This window comes from Oncorhynchus mykiss, chromosome 25 (genome assembly GCF_057628025.1).
Source record: "Oncorhynchus mykiss isolate SJ-2025 chromosome 25, ASM5762802v1, whole genome shotgun sequence".
Lineage (NCBI taxonomy): Eukaryota > Metazoa > Chordata > Actinopteri > Salmoniformes > Salmonidae > Oncorhynchus > Oncorhynchus mykiss.
In genome coordinates, this window is record NC_143046.1 from 90,773,218 (window position 1) to 90,789,018 (window position 15,801).

Sequence of the window (15,801 nt, forward strand, 5' to 3'; positions counted from 1 at the left end):
CACTGTATTAATGGAGGCGTGTCTACAGATACACTGTATTAATGGAGGTGTGTCTACAGATGCACTGTATTAATGGAGGTGTGTCTACAGATACACTGTATTAATGGAGGCGTGTCTACAGATACACTGTATTAATGGAGGTGTGTCTACAGATATACTGTATTAATGGAGGTGTGTCTATAGATACACTGTATTAATGGAGGTGTGTCTACTGATACACTGTATTAATGGAGGTGTGTCTACAGATACACTGTATTAATGGAGGCGTGTCTACAGATACACTGTATTAATGGAGGCGTGTCTACAGATACACTATTAATGGAGGTGTGTCTACAGATACACTGTATTAATGGAGGTGTGGAGGAGGTGTGTCTACTGATACACTGTATTAATGGAGGTGTGTCTACTGATACACTGTATTAATGGAGGTGTGGAGGAGGTGTGTCTACAGATACACTGTATTAATGGAGGTGTGTCTATAGATCCACTGTATTAATGGAGGTGTGTCTATAGATCCACTGTATTAATGGAGGTGTGTCTATAGATACACTGTATTAATGGAGGTGTGTCTATAGATCCACTGTATTAATGGAGGTGTGTCTACAGATACACTGTATTAATGGAGGTGTGGAGGAGGTGTGTCTACTGATACACTGTATTAATGGAGGTGTGTCTACTGATACAATGTATTAATGGAGGTGTGTCTACAGATACACTGTATTAATGGAGGTGTGGAGGAGGTGTGTCTACTGATACACTGTATTAATGGAGGTGTGTCTACTGATACAATGTATTAATGGAGGTGTGTCTACAGATACACTGTATTAATGGAGGTGTGTCTACTGATACACTGTATTAATGGAGGTGTGTCTACAGATACACTGTTTACTGGAGGTGTGTCTACTGATACACTGTATTAATGGAGGTGTGTCTACTGATACACTGTATTAATGGAGGTGTGGAGGAGGTGTGTCTATAGATACACTGTATTAATGGAGGTGTGTCTACTGATACACTGTATTAATGGAGGTGTGTCTACAGATACACTGTATTAATGGAGGTGTGTCTACTGATACACTGTATTAATGGAGGTGTGTCTACAACAGTAGAGGCTGCTGAGGGGAAGACGGCTCATAGGAATGGACTTCATTCCAGACATTATTATGAGCCGTCCTCCCCTCAGCAGCCTCCACTGGTCTACAGACACGCCGTATTCTGACCTTGCCTTAATTCCCTGATAAGGCCTCCACCTTTATGACCAACAAAACCATGAATAAGGTCTAGAGAACCTTCCGGTTCCACGTGGAAAAAGCACCTACTTCATTTTTCACTGTAGAAATAACACCCTTCTCCATGGACTGTCATTTACCTCTTGATAAGAGCTATTGATAAGAGCTATTGATAAGAACTATTGATAAGAACTATTGATAAGAACTATTGATAAGAACTAGGTCAATTAGTAATTCGTTTGGAGAAGGGAATTGTAAATATAAATTACAATAATTTTATTTCTAGTTTACCTTATAATCTCTGGAGACAAATGTGAAACCAGTCATATGGCAGCAAACTGAAGCAGGAAAGTTGATGAAATGCTGTGCCATTATGCAGAATTTAAATTGTCCGTACTTTTTATACTTCTACGGGACCGGTGTCCCTACACCGGGACGGTTGTTGCTCAACATGCGATAATGTGACTAGAATTATGTTGTATACAACAGCCAACTTTCCAGGACATTGACATGTCTTATACGAGCAGAAAGCTTAAATTCGTGTTACTGTAAATGCACTGTCCAATTTACAGTAGCTTTTACAGTGAAATAATACTGTGCTATTGTTTGAGGAACAAAACACTTTTATCACGGCAACTGGTTTGATACATTCACCTCTGAAGGTAAATAATGTACTTACATTCAATAATCTAGCTCTGATGTGTCATCCTGAGGCTCCCAGAGATAAAATGTATAATAGTTTTGTTTAATAAAATCCAGTTTTATATTCTACAGATTGACCCCACTGTTGTCTCTGGCTCCAAACTCATCCCATCCGGACATCTAGATGTGTGATAGTTTATGTATAAGCTAATGATCCATCATGTATGACATTTCTGGAAGTGTGTAAACTTACATGTTTTATTACCATAGCATTTATGTATGTTCTCTATAGTTATGTAGTTGAAAATGAATATATTGACCAATTCGGCACATTTGGGCAAACTCCTGGCAGACTTTATCCAAAATGTTGAGTAGTAATGTAATTCTTCACTGGATCAGTCTGACACTTTGTACACACACTGCTGCCATCTGGTGGACAACATTTAAATTACACCCAGGATCCTATCTTAATGTATGGCATTTCAAAAGCTGATGGAGAAAAGAAAATGTGAAAACACATGTTTTTTTTTCTTTGTATTATCTTTTACCAGATCTATTGTGTTATATTCTCCTACATTAATTTCACATTTCCACACATTTCAGAGTGTTTCATTTTAAATGGTATCAAGAATATGCATATCCTTGCTTCAAGGTATTGGGTTACAGGCAGTTAGATTCAGGTATGTCATTTTAGGATGAAATTGGAAAAAAAGGGTTCCGATCCTTAAGAGGGGAATTACACCATTTTTTTCCCTTTCAGGTGTGATTTGATCATTGACTCAGCACATCCAATTTCATTGTTTCTCTATGAACAATTTGAATTTTAAGAGTGGAAAAACAAAACAAATGTAAAACCAGGAAAAATAAAACTGAAAACATAATGTTGAGTCATACTCTGTGGTGGAGTTGATGTGTAGTGTACAGTACTTACGAAGGCATCCTCTTTAGTGTAGTACTCTGGTATGGGGATGTAGTGGTTGGCTGTTTTAACCATGTCTGTGTCATTCTCCTTGGCGTCCCACATGATATTGTTCAGGTCGGGGAAGTTGTGGTTCATATCGACCCATTCGTAGCTGTAGCGCCCCAGAGCCCAACCTGCCAGCTCTGACCCCTGGAGAGAAGTTAAGTTGAGATGCATGTTTAAAGCTAGTTTCAATATCACACAATCGATCGATCAGTCAGTCGATCGATCAATCAATATGTCCTACATCCCTTCCTTATTCTAATATGAAGTCATCATGAGGAGGTTCTGAGTCCTCTCTCTAGAGTTCTAATATAAAGTCATCATGAGGAGGTTCTGAGTCCTCTCTCTAGAGTTCTAATATGAAGTCATTACGAGGAGGTTCTGAGTCCTCTCTCTAGAGTTCTAATATGAAGTCATCACGAGGAGGTTCTGAGTCCTCTCTCTAGAGTTCTAATATGAAGTCATCACGAGGAGGTTCTGAGTCCTCTCTCTAGAGTTCTAATATAAAGTCATCACGAGGAGGTTCTGAGTCCTCTCTCTAGAGTTCTAATATAAAGTCATCATGAGGAGGTTCTGAGTCCTCTCTCTAGAGTTCTAATATGAAGTCATCACGAGGAGGTTCTGAGTCCTCTCTCTAGAGTTCTAATATAAAGTCATCATGAGGAGGTTCTGAGTCCTCTCTCTAGAGTTCTAATATGAAGTCATCACGAGGACGTTCTGAGTCCTCTCTCTAGAGTTCTCTGACCACAAGGTGGTGCTCTTTCCATGGTCCTTTGAGGCAGATTTCAACCAGTGAGGAAATGCAGTTTTTCGACATCACCCATTACCACACAGTCAGCCAGTCAATTAACCAGTCAATAATTCAATCAATCAATACATCCCTTATCCCCTGCTCCACCCCTCATCCTACCTTTTCAAAGGCTGTTTCATATCCATCAGGGTTCATAGACGGCAGTAGGTGGATACGTGTGGTGGTCACCAGACGGACGATGCGTGGGTTGCCTCGTCTAAACTCCCGACAGATGTACTGCATGAGGTTCAGCACCAGCTCTCTGCCAACCACCTCGTTGCCATGCATACCTGCCACATAGCGGAACTCTGGCTCACCTGCAGGGGAACAGGGGATGTTTCTACAATGTGAATACGATACAACTTTATTGTCCATGTTACAGTGAACAACGGAAATTGGCCTTCTGCTCCAGGCAGGGTTTTGTTGTCATGATGTCAACATCAGCAATGCATTCTTTCTACTTGATAAAGCTTCCAAGCTTTCATTATTGTGTTGGGCAGTGACTCCAGCTCAACAAGATCTCATAGTTTCCCCTTCAAAATTCAACGTATTATGGATGAATGTCTATTTTTGACGCATTCATTTTGCAAGGTTACAGGGTTAATTCTGCTTGGTTACAGGGTTAATTCTGCATGGTTAAAAGGTTAATTCTGCTTGGTTACAGGGTTAATTCTGCTTGGTTACAAGGTTAATTCTGCTTGGTTACAGGGTTAATTCTGCATGGTTACAAGGTTAATTCTGCTTGGTTACAGGGTTAATTCTGCTTGGTTACAGGGTTAATTCTGCTTGGTTACAGGGTTAATTCTGCATGGTTACCGGGTTAATTCTGCTTGGTTACAGGGTTAATTCTGCTTGGTTACAGGGTTAATTCTGCTTGGTCACAGGGTTAATTCGCCATGGTTACAGGGTTAATTCTGCATGGTTACAGGGTTAATTCTGCATGGTTACAGGGTTAATTCTGCTTGGTTACAGGGTTAATTCTCCATGGTTACAGGGTTAATTCTGCTTGGTTACAGGGTTAATTCTGCATGGTTACAGGGTTAATTCTGCATGGTTACAGGGTTAATTCTGCTTGGTTACAGGGTTAATTCTCCATGGTTACAGGGTTAATTCTCCATGGTTACAGGGTTAATTCTGCATGGTTACAGGGTTAATTCTCCATGGTTACAGGGTTAATTCTGCTTGGTTACAGGGTTAATTCTGCATGGTTACAGGATTAATTCTGCTTGGTTACAGGGTTAATTCTCCATGGTTACAGGGTTAATTCTGCTTGGTTACAGGGTTAATTCTGCATGGTTACAGGGTTAATTCTGCATGGTTACAGGGTTAATTCTGCATGGTTACAGGGTTAATTCTGCATGGTTACAAGGTTAATTCTGCATGGTTACAGGGTTAATTCTGCATGGTTACAGGGTTAATTCTGCATGGTTACAGGGTTAATTCTGCATGGTTACAGGGTTAATTCTGCATGGTTACAGGGTTAATTCTGCATGGTTACAGGGTTAATTCTCCATGGTTACAGGGTTAATTCTGCTTGGTTACAGGGTTAATTCTGCATGGTTACAGGGTTAATTCTGCATGGTTACAGGGTTAATTCTCCATGGTTACAGGGTTAATTCTCCTTGGTTACAGGGTTAATTCTCCATGGTTACAGGGTTAATTCTGCTTGGTTACAGGGTTAATTCTGCATGGTTACAGGGTTAATTCTGCATGGTTACAAGGTTAATTCTGCTTGGTTACAGGTTTAAAACAGAAACAACTCAAAGGGTTAAGTTTCGGTATTCATTCTGAGTGGTTAAGATTAGAGCTATAGTTTGGCGTAGGCTTAAAACAAAATAATAAAAAATGACACGCTAATACCATGAGGTATTCTGTGAACTGCGGCTAGCGCGGTGGTCTGAGCAGCGCTCTCCGTCTGCGAGCATCACGAGTTGGCACCCAGTGCTGCGGAATAGTTTTAATCGTGCTGAGGAAGGCATATATTGACGTTCTGGGGGATCTTTTCAAACGTCCCGAAATCACTGTGTGTTTCCTAGTGATCAGTGTGCTACAGCTATGGCTGCCAAAGTGTACAAAATGGACCACTGTGGCCCGAACAACACACATCCTGTACAGATGGGAGAAGAGAGACCTAAAGAAACGAAACCAAGGGGGCTGTATGTATCAAGTGTCTCAGACTGGAAGGCCATTTAAGGATCAGTTCAGGCTTTCAGAACAACGAATTAATATTACACTGACAGGAAGTGATTTGATCCTAGATCAACACTCCTTATTAGGTATCATCAGCGCTCGTATTCTACCTTCTATCATAAGGTACTTATTGGTAAAGCTCCCTGTCATTTTCTGTCCTTCCTGGTTCTAATGAAAAACACATGAGGATCTCTTCTCCTCTCTGCCCTGATTCAAAACAACAGGCTCCAGTGTAGAGAATCAAATTACCCTTGAAACTCAAACTGAAAAAAAACAAAAAACAATATCAGCTCTTCCAAAATGGTTCTTCGCAGATGGATAGGATTCTACCAATAACTCTTTTCATTGGACGAACCCTTTCTGGAAAATGAGGTGTCTTTGTAGCGTAAAGGGTTCCACCTAGAACCTTTTTTATCGTAAGAATTGGTTTTTTTAAAAGTTTTTTAAAGAAATGGTTCTTTGATGATTCTTAGAAAAGGTAAGGTTTTACATACAACTCTTCTGAATCCGAATAAACATTTTATAGGATTTTTTTTCTCTCTTTCTTTTAAATAAAGAGTTACCATTTTAAAGGGTAAAAAGGCGGAAGGTGGAACTCAACCTTTAGATGATAAAATGGTTTGTGGTAAAAACCATCTATACAGGGTTCTAGGAAGAGGGTTCTAGGAAGAGGGTTCTAGGAAGAGGGTTTTACCCAGCACCATGTAGGGATCCCCTATGGGGACAAACTGAAGAACCCTGTATGCTTCTGCCTAGAATCCTTTTCTTATCTAAGAGTGTAGATATTTCCCAATCTGTTGACGTGAAACCCTGTTGAAGACAGCTTGCTGTAACGTTGGTGAATAAACGAAAGCGTCGGAGCTACTAGAGAGAGCAGCTTTTCCTTTTCTAAAACAATCTGTTTATATAACTCGTCTTTCAAGGGTAGCTAAAAAGTAGTTTTTCACTTGTATATTATTATTATATGTATATTGCAGAAGTAAAAAGAGACTGTAAATACAACTAGAACTGACATTTCTACCAATACAAACGATGGAGGAATCTGTCTTGTGTTGCTTGGTCTTCACTTGAAATCATTATCCATTTGTTGATATAAGAGAGGCCTCCTCTCTCTGAAAACAGCAGTGTGTGTGTGTGTGTTTTCTCTGAAAACGGCTCCAATAACCCACAGAACCCTGCAGAAATACTTGGCAGACTGTCTGAGGATAAACAGCTTTGTCAGGCATGCCAGACACACACAGTAACACACACACACACACGAGTAACACACACACACACACACACACACACACACACACACACACACGAGTAACACACACACACACACACACACACAGCCAGAGGGGTTGACTTCTACCCTTTATGAAGCCCTGTTCTCAGAGCTGTTCATGAAGCCCTGTTCTCAGAGCTGTTCATGAAGCCCTGTTCTCAGAGCTGTTCACGAAGCCCTGTTCCCAGAGCTGTTCACGAAGCCCTGTTCCCAGAGCTGTTCATGAAGCCCTGTTCCCAGAGCTGTTCACGAAGCCCTGTACCCAGAGCTGTTCACGAAGCCCTGTTCCCAGAGCTGTTCATGAAGCCCTGTTCCCAGAGCTGTTCATGAAGCCCTGTACCCAGAGCTGTTCATGAAGCCCTGTTCTCAGAGCTGTTCACGAAGCCCTGTTCCCAGAGCTGTTCACGAAGCCCTGTTCCCAGAGCTGTTCATGAAGCCCTGTTCCCAGAGCTGTTCACGAAGCCCTGTACCCAGAGCTGTTCATGAAGCCCTGTTCTCAGAGCTGTTCATGAAGCCCTGTTCCCAGAGCTGTTCATGAAGCCCTGTCCCCAGAGTTGTTCATGAAGCCCTGTTCCCAGAGCTGTTCATGAAGCCCTGTTTCCAGAGCTGTTCATGAAGCCCTGTCCCCAGAGCTGTTCATGAAGCCCTGTCCCCAGAGCTGTTTAGTCCCAGTGTGGTCCCTATGAGCCCTGGCAACAAAAAAGAAGAAGTAGTGCACTATATAGGGAATAGGGTGCCATTGAAGACATCTTTCTGACCTAGTTCATGTTTTCCTGGGTTATCAGAGATCTCCATGACGTACAGCTTCAGTCCGGTGTAGCTCTTTCCAATGGTGTAGATACGAGTGATACGAGGGCATTCTTCATTCACAGCCTTCATCAGCTGCAGAGAAGACAGACACACCAGTGGTGGGACCTCATTGGACAGTAAAACGATGTGTTTTTATTGGATAAGCACTAAATAGGTGTTTTTAAATAAAGAGATATTGGATAAGCACTTAACACATACAGAGGACAGGTACAGGTAGGACAGCTGTGTGTGTGTGTGTGTGTGTGTGTGTGTGTGTGTGTGTGTGTGTGTGTGTGTGTGTGTGTGTGTGTGTGCGTGTGTGTGTGTGTGTGAGAGAGAGCGTGTGTGTGAGATCTCACCTTCCTCATCTCCTTGTAGTTGTGGTGTCTGAAGTCCAGGTTATCTTTAGAGCCAGACAGTTTTTCAGAGAAGTGTTGCCAAACGTTGTCCGGATCTAAGAGAATGAAGGCCGGTTGATAAGATCTCTGTGTGTCCTTGACCAGGGTCAAGATGACATGCCAGGGTGTGGGGTACCAGTCAATTCAGGACATACACTGACCTTCCAACTTCAAATATTTTCAATGGTTTACAATTCTGAAGTGACTGGATTTGAAATGGAATTGACCCAAACCCTGTAACATGCTGCTTTACAAGCCCAGTGTGTAGAGATAAATGACAACACACTGGTTTAAATAGGCTGTTGATACCATGACAGTAGTTGTTGTACCAGGGGATAAGCCTACCAGAATGCACTACCTGGTGTAAATAGGCTGTTGATACCATGACAGTAGTTGTTGTACCAGGGGATAAGCCTACCAGAATGCACTACCTGGTGTAAATAGGCTGTTGATACCATGACAGTAGTTGTTTTACCAGGGGATAAGCCTACCAGGCCGTTGATACCATGACAGTAGTTGTTTTACCAGGGGATAAGCCTACCAGGCTGTTGATACCATGACAGTAGTTGTTGTACCAGGGGATAAGCCTACCAGGCTGTTGATACCATGACAGTAGTTGTACCAGGGGATAAGCCTACCAGGCTGTTGATACCATGACAGTAGTTGTTTTACCAGGGGATAAGCCTACCAGGCTGTTGATACCATGACAGTAGTTGTACCAGGGGATAAGCCTACCAGGCTGTTGATACCATGACAGTAGTTGTACCAGGGGATAAGCCTACCAGGCTGTTGATACCATGACAGTAGTTGTTTTACCAGGGGATAAGCCTACCAGGCTGTTGATACCATGACAGTAGTTGTTTTACCAGGGGATAAGCCTACCAGGCTGTTGATACCATGACAGTAGTTGTTTTACCAGGGGATAAGCCTACCAGCTACTGTCAGCCTACCAGTAGTTGTTGTACCAGGGGATAATCTTGAAATGGGCATGGTCTAATTGACTCGAACAACTAAAACACAATGAGCATGGCCTAAAAACACAATCAGCATGACCTAAAAACACAATGAGCATGACCTAAAAACACAATGAGCATGACCTAAAAACACAATGAGCATGACCTAAAAACACAACGAGCATGGCCTAAAAACACAATGAGCATGGCCTAAAAACACAATGAGCATGACCTAAAAACACAATGAGCATGACCTAAAAACACAATGAGCATGACCTAAAAACACAACGAGCATGGCCTAAAAACACAACGAGCATGGCCTAAAAACACAACGAGCATGACCTAAAAACACAACGAGCATGACCTAAAAACACAATGAGCATGACCTAAAAACACAATGAGCATGACCTAAAAACACAATGAGCATGACCTAAAAACACAATGAGCATGACCTAAAAACACAATGAGCATGGCCTAAAAACACAATGAGCATGGCCTAAAAACACAACGAGCATGGCCTAAAAACACAATGAGCATGACCTAAAAACACAATGAGCATGGCCTAAAAACACAATGAGCATGACCTAAAAACACAATGAGCATGACCTAAAAACACAATGAGCATGACCTAAAAACACAATGAGCATGACCTAAAAACACAATGAGCATGACCTAAAAACACAATGAGCATGACCTAAAAACACAATGAGCATGACCTAAAAACACAATGAGCATGGCCTAAAAACACAACGAGCATGACCTAAAAACACAACGAGCATGACCTAGAAACACAATGAGCATGGCCTAGAAACACAATGAGCATGACCTAAAAACACAATGAGCATGACCTAAAAACACAATGAGCATGACCTAAAAACACAATGAGCATGACCTAAAAACACAATGAGCATGGCCTAGAAACACAATGAGCATGACCTAAAAACACAACGAGCATTGCCTAAAAACACAATGAGCATGGCCTAAAAACACAATGAGCATGGCCTAGAAACACAATGAGCATGACCTAAAAACACAACGAGCATGACCTAAAAACACAATGAGCATGACCTAAAAACATAATGAGCATGACCTAAAAACACAACGAGCATGACCTAAAAACACAATGAGCATGACCTAAAAACACAACGAGCATGACCTAAAAACACAATGAGCATGGCCTAAAAACACAATGAGCATGGCCTAAAAACACAATGAGCATGGCCTAAAAACACAATGAGCATGGCCTAAAAACACAACGAGCATGGCCTAAAAACACAACGAGCATGGCCTAAAAACACAACGAGCATGACCTAAAAACACAACGAGCATGACCTAAAAACACAATGAGCATGACCTAAAAACACAATGAGCATGACCTAAAAACACAATGAGCATGACCTAAAAACACAATGAGCATGACCTAAAAACACAATGAGCATGACCTAAAAACACAATGAGCATGACCTAAAAACACAATGAGCATGACCTAAAAACACAATGAGCATGACCTAAAAACACAATGAGCATGACCTAAAAACACAATGAGCATGACCTAAAAACACAATGAGCATGGCCTAAAAACACAACGAGCATGACCTAAAAACACAACGAGCATGACCTAGAAACACAATGAGCATGGCCTAGAAACACAATGAGCATGACCTAAAAACACAATGAGCATGACCTAAAAACACAATGAGCATGACCTAAAAACACAATGAGCATGGCCTAAAAACACAATGAGCATGACCTAAAAACACAATGAGCATGACCTAAAAACACAATGAGCATGACCTAGAAACACAGATCTACGTTTATCTTTCTTATTAACCAGGAAATCAGTAATTATTTCTGGATGTTTATAAAAGTTAGCTGGCTAAATCATCGATCCTGCTTTGTAGTAAACCCTTCTTCCAAGTGTAGTGTCGTTGCTCTAGCGTTACTGCATAGAACATATACAGAACATATACAGAACATATACATATACAGAACATATACAGAACATATACAGAACATATACAGAACATATACAGAACATATACAGAACATATACAGAACATATACAGAACATATACAGAACATATACATATACAGAACATATACAGAACATATACATATACAGAACATATACAGAACATATACAGAACATATACAGAACATATACATATACAGAACATATACAGAACATATACAGAACATATACATATACAGAACATATACATATACAGAACATATACATATACAGAACATATACAGAACATATACAGAACATATACAGAACATATACAGAACATATACAGAACATATACATATACAGAACATATACAGAACATATACATATACAGAACATATACATATACAGAACATATACATATACAGAACATATCCAGAACATATACATATACAGAACATATACAGAACATATACAGAACATATACATATACAGAACATATACAGAACATATACAGAACATATACAGAACATATACAGAACATATACAGAACATATACATATACAGAACATATACAGAACATATACATATACAGAACATATACATATACAGAACATATACATATACAGAACATATCCAGAACATATACATATACAGAACATATACAGAACATATACAGAACATATACATATACAGAACATATACAGAACATATACAGAACATATACAGAACATATACAGAACATATACAGAACATATACATATACAGAACATATACAGAACATATACATATACAGAACATATACATATACAGAACATATCCAGAACATATACATATACAGAACATATACAGAACATATACAGAACATATACATATACAGAACATATACAGAACATATACAGAACATATTCATATACAGAACATATACAGAACATATTCATATACAGAACATATACAGAACATATACATATACAGAACATATACAGAACATATACATATACAGAACATATACAGAACATATACATATACAGAACATATACAGAACATAGAACATACACAGAACATATACAGAACATATACAGAACATATACATATACAGAACATATACAGGCTCCCATAGCATTGAGGTTTCTGAACATTGAGGTTTCTGAATTTTGACGCATTTACATGACACTGAAGTCAGGCCGAACTAAATATACGCCAGTGTGCCAGATCAATCGTTCCATTACAACACACCTGGGAGGGGGCATCCCAGTACCTCTGCTCTGAGACAGATTGTCCCGTTCCAGTACCAGGTCAGGGGGTTGATGCGGATCCAACGAGCCACCGCGGGCTGAGGGAAGAGGGCCAGATAGGGTGTCTCAGGTTCATTTCGGGATCCAACAAACACCTACAGAAACAACACACACATTTCAGCTTTAATCTACAGAAACAACACACACGTTTCAGCTTTAATCTACAGAAACAACACACGTTTCAGCTTTAATCTACAGAAACAACACACACGTTTCAGCTTTAATCTACAGAAACAACACACGTTTCAGCTTTAATCTACAGAAACAACACACGTTTCACCTTTAATCTACAGAAACAACACACGTTTCAGCTTTAATCTACAGAAACAACACACGTTTCAGCTTTAATCTACAGAAACAACACATGTTTCAGCTTTAATCTACAGAAACAACACACGTTTCAGCTTTAATCTACAGAAACAACACACGTTTCACCTTTGAACTTCCTACCAGTCTACCCTTCAATAGTCAATGAACTCCTGTTCTACTTCTCAAATGGATTGACATCAACTGGGCTTCTGGACCACATGCTGATTTATCTACGCCAAATCAAGTCCGGGACCTCTAAGCCAGTTCGTCGTCTGATTTTCATTCTTCCCCTTTAATCAGGGAATGATTTAGACCTGGGACACCATGAGGGCGAACAGAGAGAAAACCAGTGGTATTCTGGCCCTTCAGGCTTGGATTTGAATTCCCCTGATCTACGCCAACACGCCACGCTAGAATCCATATCATTCCACTCATCACTCTTTTAACCTACAATCACTTTTGGAAAGTGAACACATTTTATATTCCTCAAATGGACTAACTAAGTAGCTTCCTTGACTCTCCAGTATCTGTAACGTCAAAACGCCACAACCCTTCAGAACGGCTCACCGCCTCCTCTGTTCCGTTCATGCAGGTCTTCCAGGTCTCGGAGTCGTTACTCAGCTGCACTTTGTAGGTTTCAACCCAGTCCCAGCTACAAAGACATTAACAAGGATTACACAACACATTAATGCTTTGTAAAATCTTATTACTATGTAATACATGTAAAGTAAACATACAGTAAAGGTATACTAAACTATAGTAAAGGTATAGTATACATATAGAAAATGTATAGTAAAGGTATAGTAAACATATAGTATACGTATAGTAAAGGTATAGTAAACATATAGTATACGTATAGTAAAGGTATAGTAAACATATAGTAATAGTATAGTAAAGGTATAGTAAACATATAGTAATAGTATAGTAAAGGTATAGTAAAGGTATAGTAAACATATAGTATACGTATAGTAAAGGTATAGTAAACATATAGTAATAGTATAGTAAAGGTATAGTAAAGATATAGTAAATGTATAGTATACGTATAGTAAAGGTATAGTAAACATATAGTATACGTATAGTAAAGGTATAGTAAACATATAGTATACGTATAGTAAAGGTATAGTAAACATATAGTAATAGTATAGTAAAGGTATAGTAAAGATATAGTAAATGTATAGTATACGTATAGTAAAGGTATAGTAAACATATAGTATACGTATAGTAAAGGTATAGTAAACATATAGTAATAGTATAGTAAAGGTATAGTAAACATATAGTAATAGTATAGTAAAGGTATAGTAAAGGTTTAGTAAACATATAGTAATAGTATAGTAAAGGTATAGTAAAGGTATAGTAAACATATAGTAAATGTATATTACATGTATAGTAAAGGTATAGTAAATGTATATTACATGTATAGTAAATGTATAGTAAATGTATAGTATACGTATAGTAAATGTATAGTATACGTATAATAAATGTATAGTATACGTATGGTAAAGGTATAGTAAACATATAGTATACATATAGTAAAGGTATAGTAAACATATAGTAATAGTATAGTAAAGGTATAGTAAACATATAGTAATAGTATAGTAAAGGTATAGTAAATGTATAGTATACGTATAGTAAATGTATAGTATACGTATAATAAATGTATAGTATACGTATGGTAAAGGTATAGTAAACATATAGTATACGTATAGTAAAGGTATAGTAAACATATAGTAATAGTATAGTAAAGGTATAGTAAACATATAGTAATAGTATAGTAAAGGTATAGTAAATGTATAGTAAATGTATAGTGAAGGTATAGTAAACGTATTGTAAACAGATAGTAAATGTATAGTAAACAGATAGTAAAGGTATAGTAAACGTATTGTAAACAGATAGTAAATGTATAGTAAACAGATAGTAAAGGTATAGTAAACGTATTGTAAACAGATAGTAAATGTATAGTAAACAGATAGTAAAGGTATAGTAAACGTATAGTAAATGTATTGTAAAGGCTCTGTTGATGTTTTATTAATGTTTACACATTGTCAAAAAACAACTTAACCGACTTTAATTATTATGAATCTAGATAAAATAGAATATGGGGGAAAATACATAAATACCAGATATACGGTATAGTGGAGTATATAGACATACCAGATATACTGTATAGTGGAGTATATAGACATACCAGATATACGGTATAGTGGAGTATATAGACATACCAGATATACGGTATAGTGGAGTACATAGACATACCGTATATACGGTATAGTGGAGTATATAGACATACCAGATATACTGTATAGTGGAGTATATAGACATACCAGATATACAGTATAGTGGAGTATATAGACATACCAGATATACGGTATAGTGGAGTATATAGACATACCGTATATACGGTATAGTGGAGTATATAGACATACCAGATATACGGTATAGTGGAGTATATAGACATACAGGATATACTGTATAGTGGAGTATTTAGACATACTGTACTCACGGTATGATTTTCAATACCATCATATACATATACAGTATACCGTAATATATATATATATATACAGTATATCTCTGGATAACCCTAATAAATATTCAGACCTTTTTAACTAGGTCGTCTCTAAATTCATAGATCCCAGTCACGACTATGTGTCTCTAGGTGTAGGCTATGCCCCCTTCTACTCCTGGTCCCCCACCCAGCACCCGGACTGTCTGACCTATGTCCAGATGGAGTTACGTCCCTGCAGGTTGACTCCTGTGATGCCCCCTTCTTCTCCTGGTCCCCCTGCCAGCACCCCTTCTTCTCCTGGTCCACCTGCCAGCACCCCTTCTACTCCTGGTCCCCCTGCCAGCACCCCCTGGTCCCCCTGCCAGCACCCCTTCTCTTCAGGTCCCCCTGCCAGCACACCTTCTTCTCTTAGTCCCCCTGCCTGCACCCCTTCTTCTCCTGGTTCCTCTGCCAGCACCCCTTCTTCTCCTGGTTCCTCTGCCAGCACCCCTTCTTCTCCTGGTTCCTCTGCCAGC

At 39.1% G+C, this 15,801-nt stretch overlaps 1 protein-coding gene across 3 annotated transcripts in view; it reads right to left on the bottom strand.

Moving 5' to 3' along the window:
- The window catches only part of cpxm1a (carboxypeptidase X, M14 family member 1a), a 37,483-nt gene that overhangs the window by 10,706 nt on the left and 10,976 nt on the right, over nucleotides 1-15,801 (bottom strand). For all 3 annotated transcript variants that reach the window (XM_090221466.1, XM_090221467.1, XM_090221468.1), the window contains exons 4-9: nucleotides 13,348-13,432; nucleotides 12,413-12,566; nucleotides 8,234-8,328; nucleotides 7,844-7,967; nucleotides 3,746-3,942; nucleotides 2,803-2,982 (exon numbers count right to left, since the gene is read on the bottom strand). In XM_090221466.1, the coding sequence (XP_090077592.1) occupies nucleotides 2,803-2,982; nucleotides 3,746-3,942; nucleotides 7,844-7,967; nucleotides 8,234-8,328; nucleotides 12,413-12,566; nucleotides 13,348-13,432 (835 nt within the window). The remainder of the gene's footprint in view (nucleotides 1-2,802; nucleotides 2,983-3,745; nucleotides 3,943-7,843; nucleotides 7,968-8,233; nucleotides 8,329-12,412; nucleotides 12,567-13,347; nucleotides 13,433-15,801) is intronic.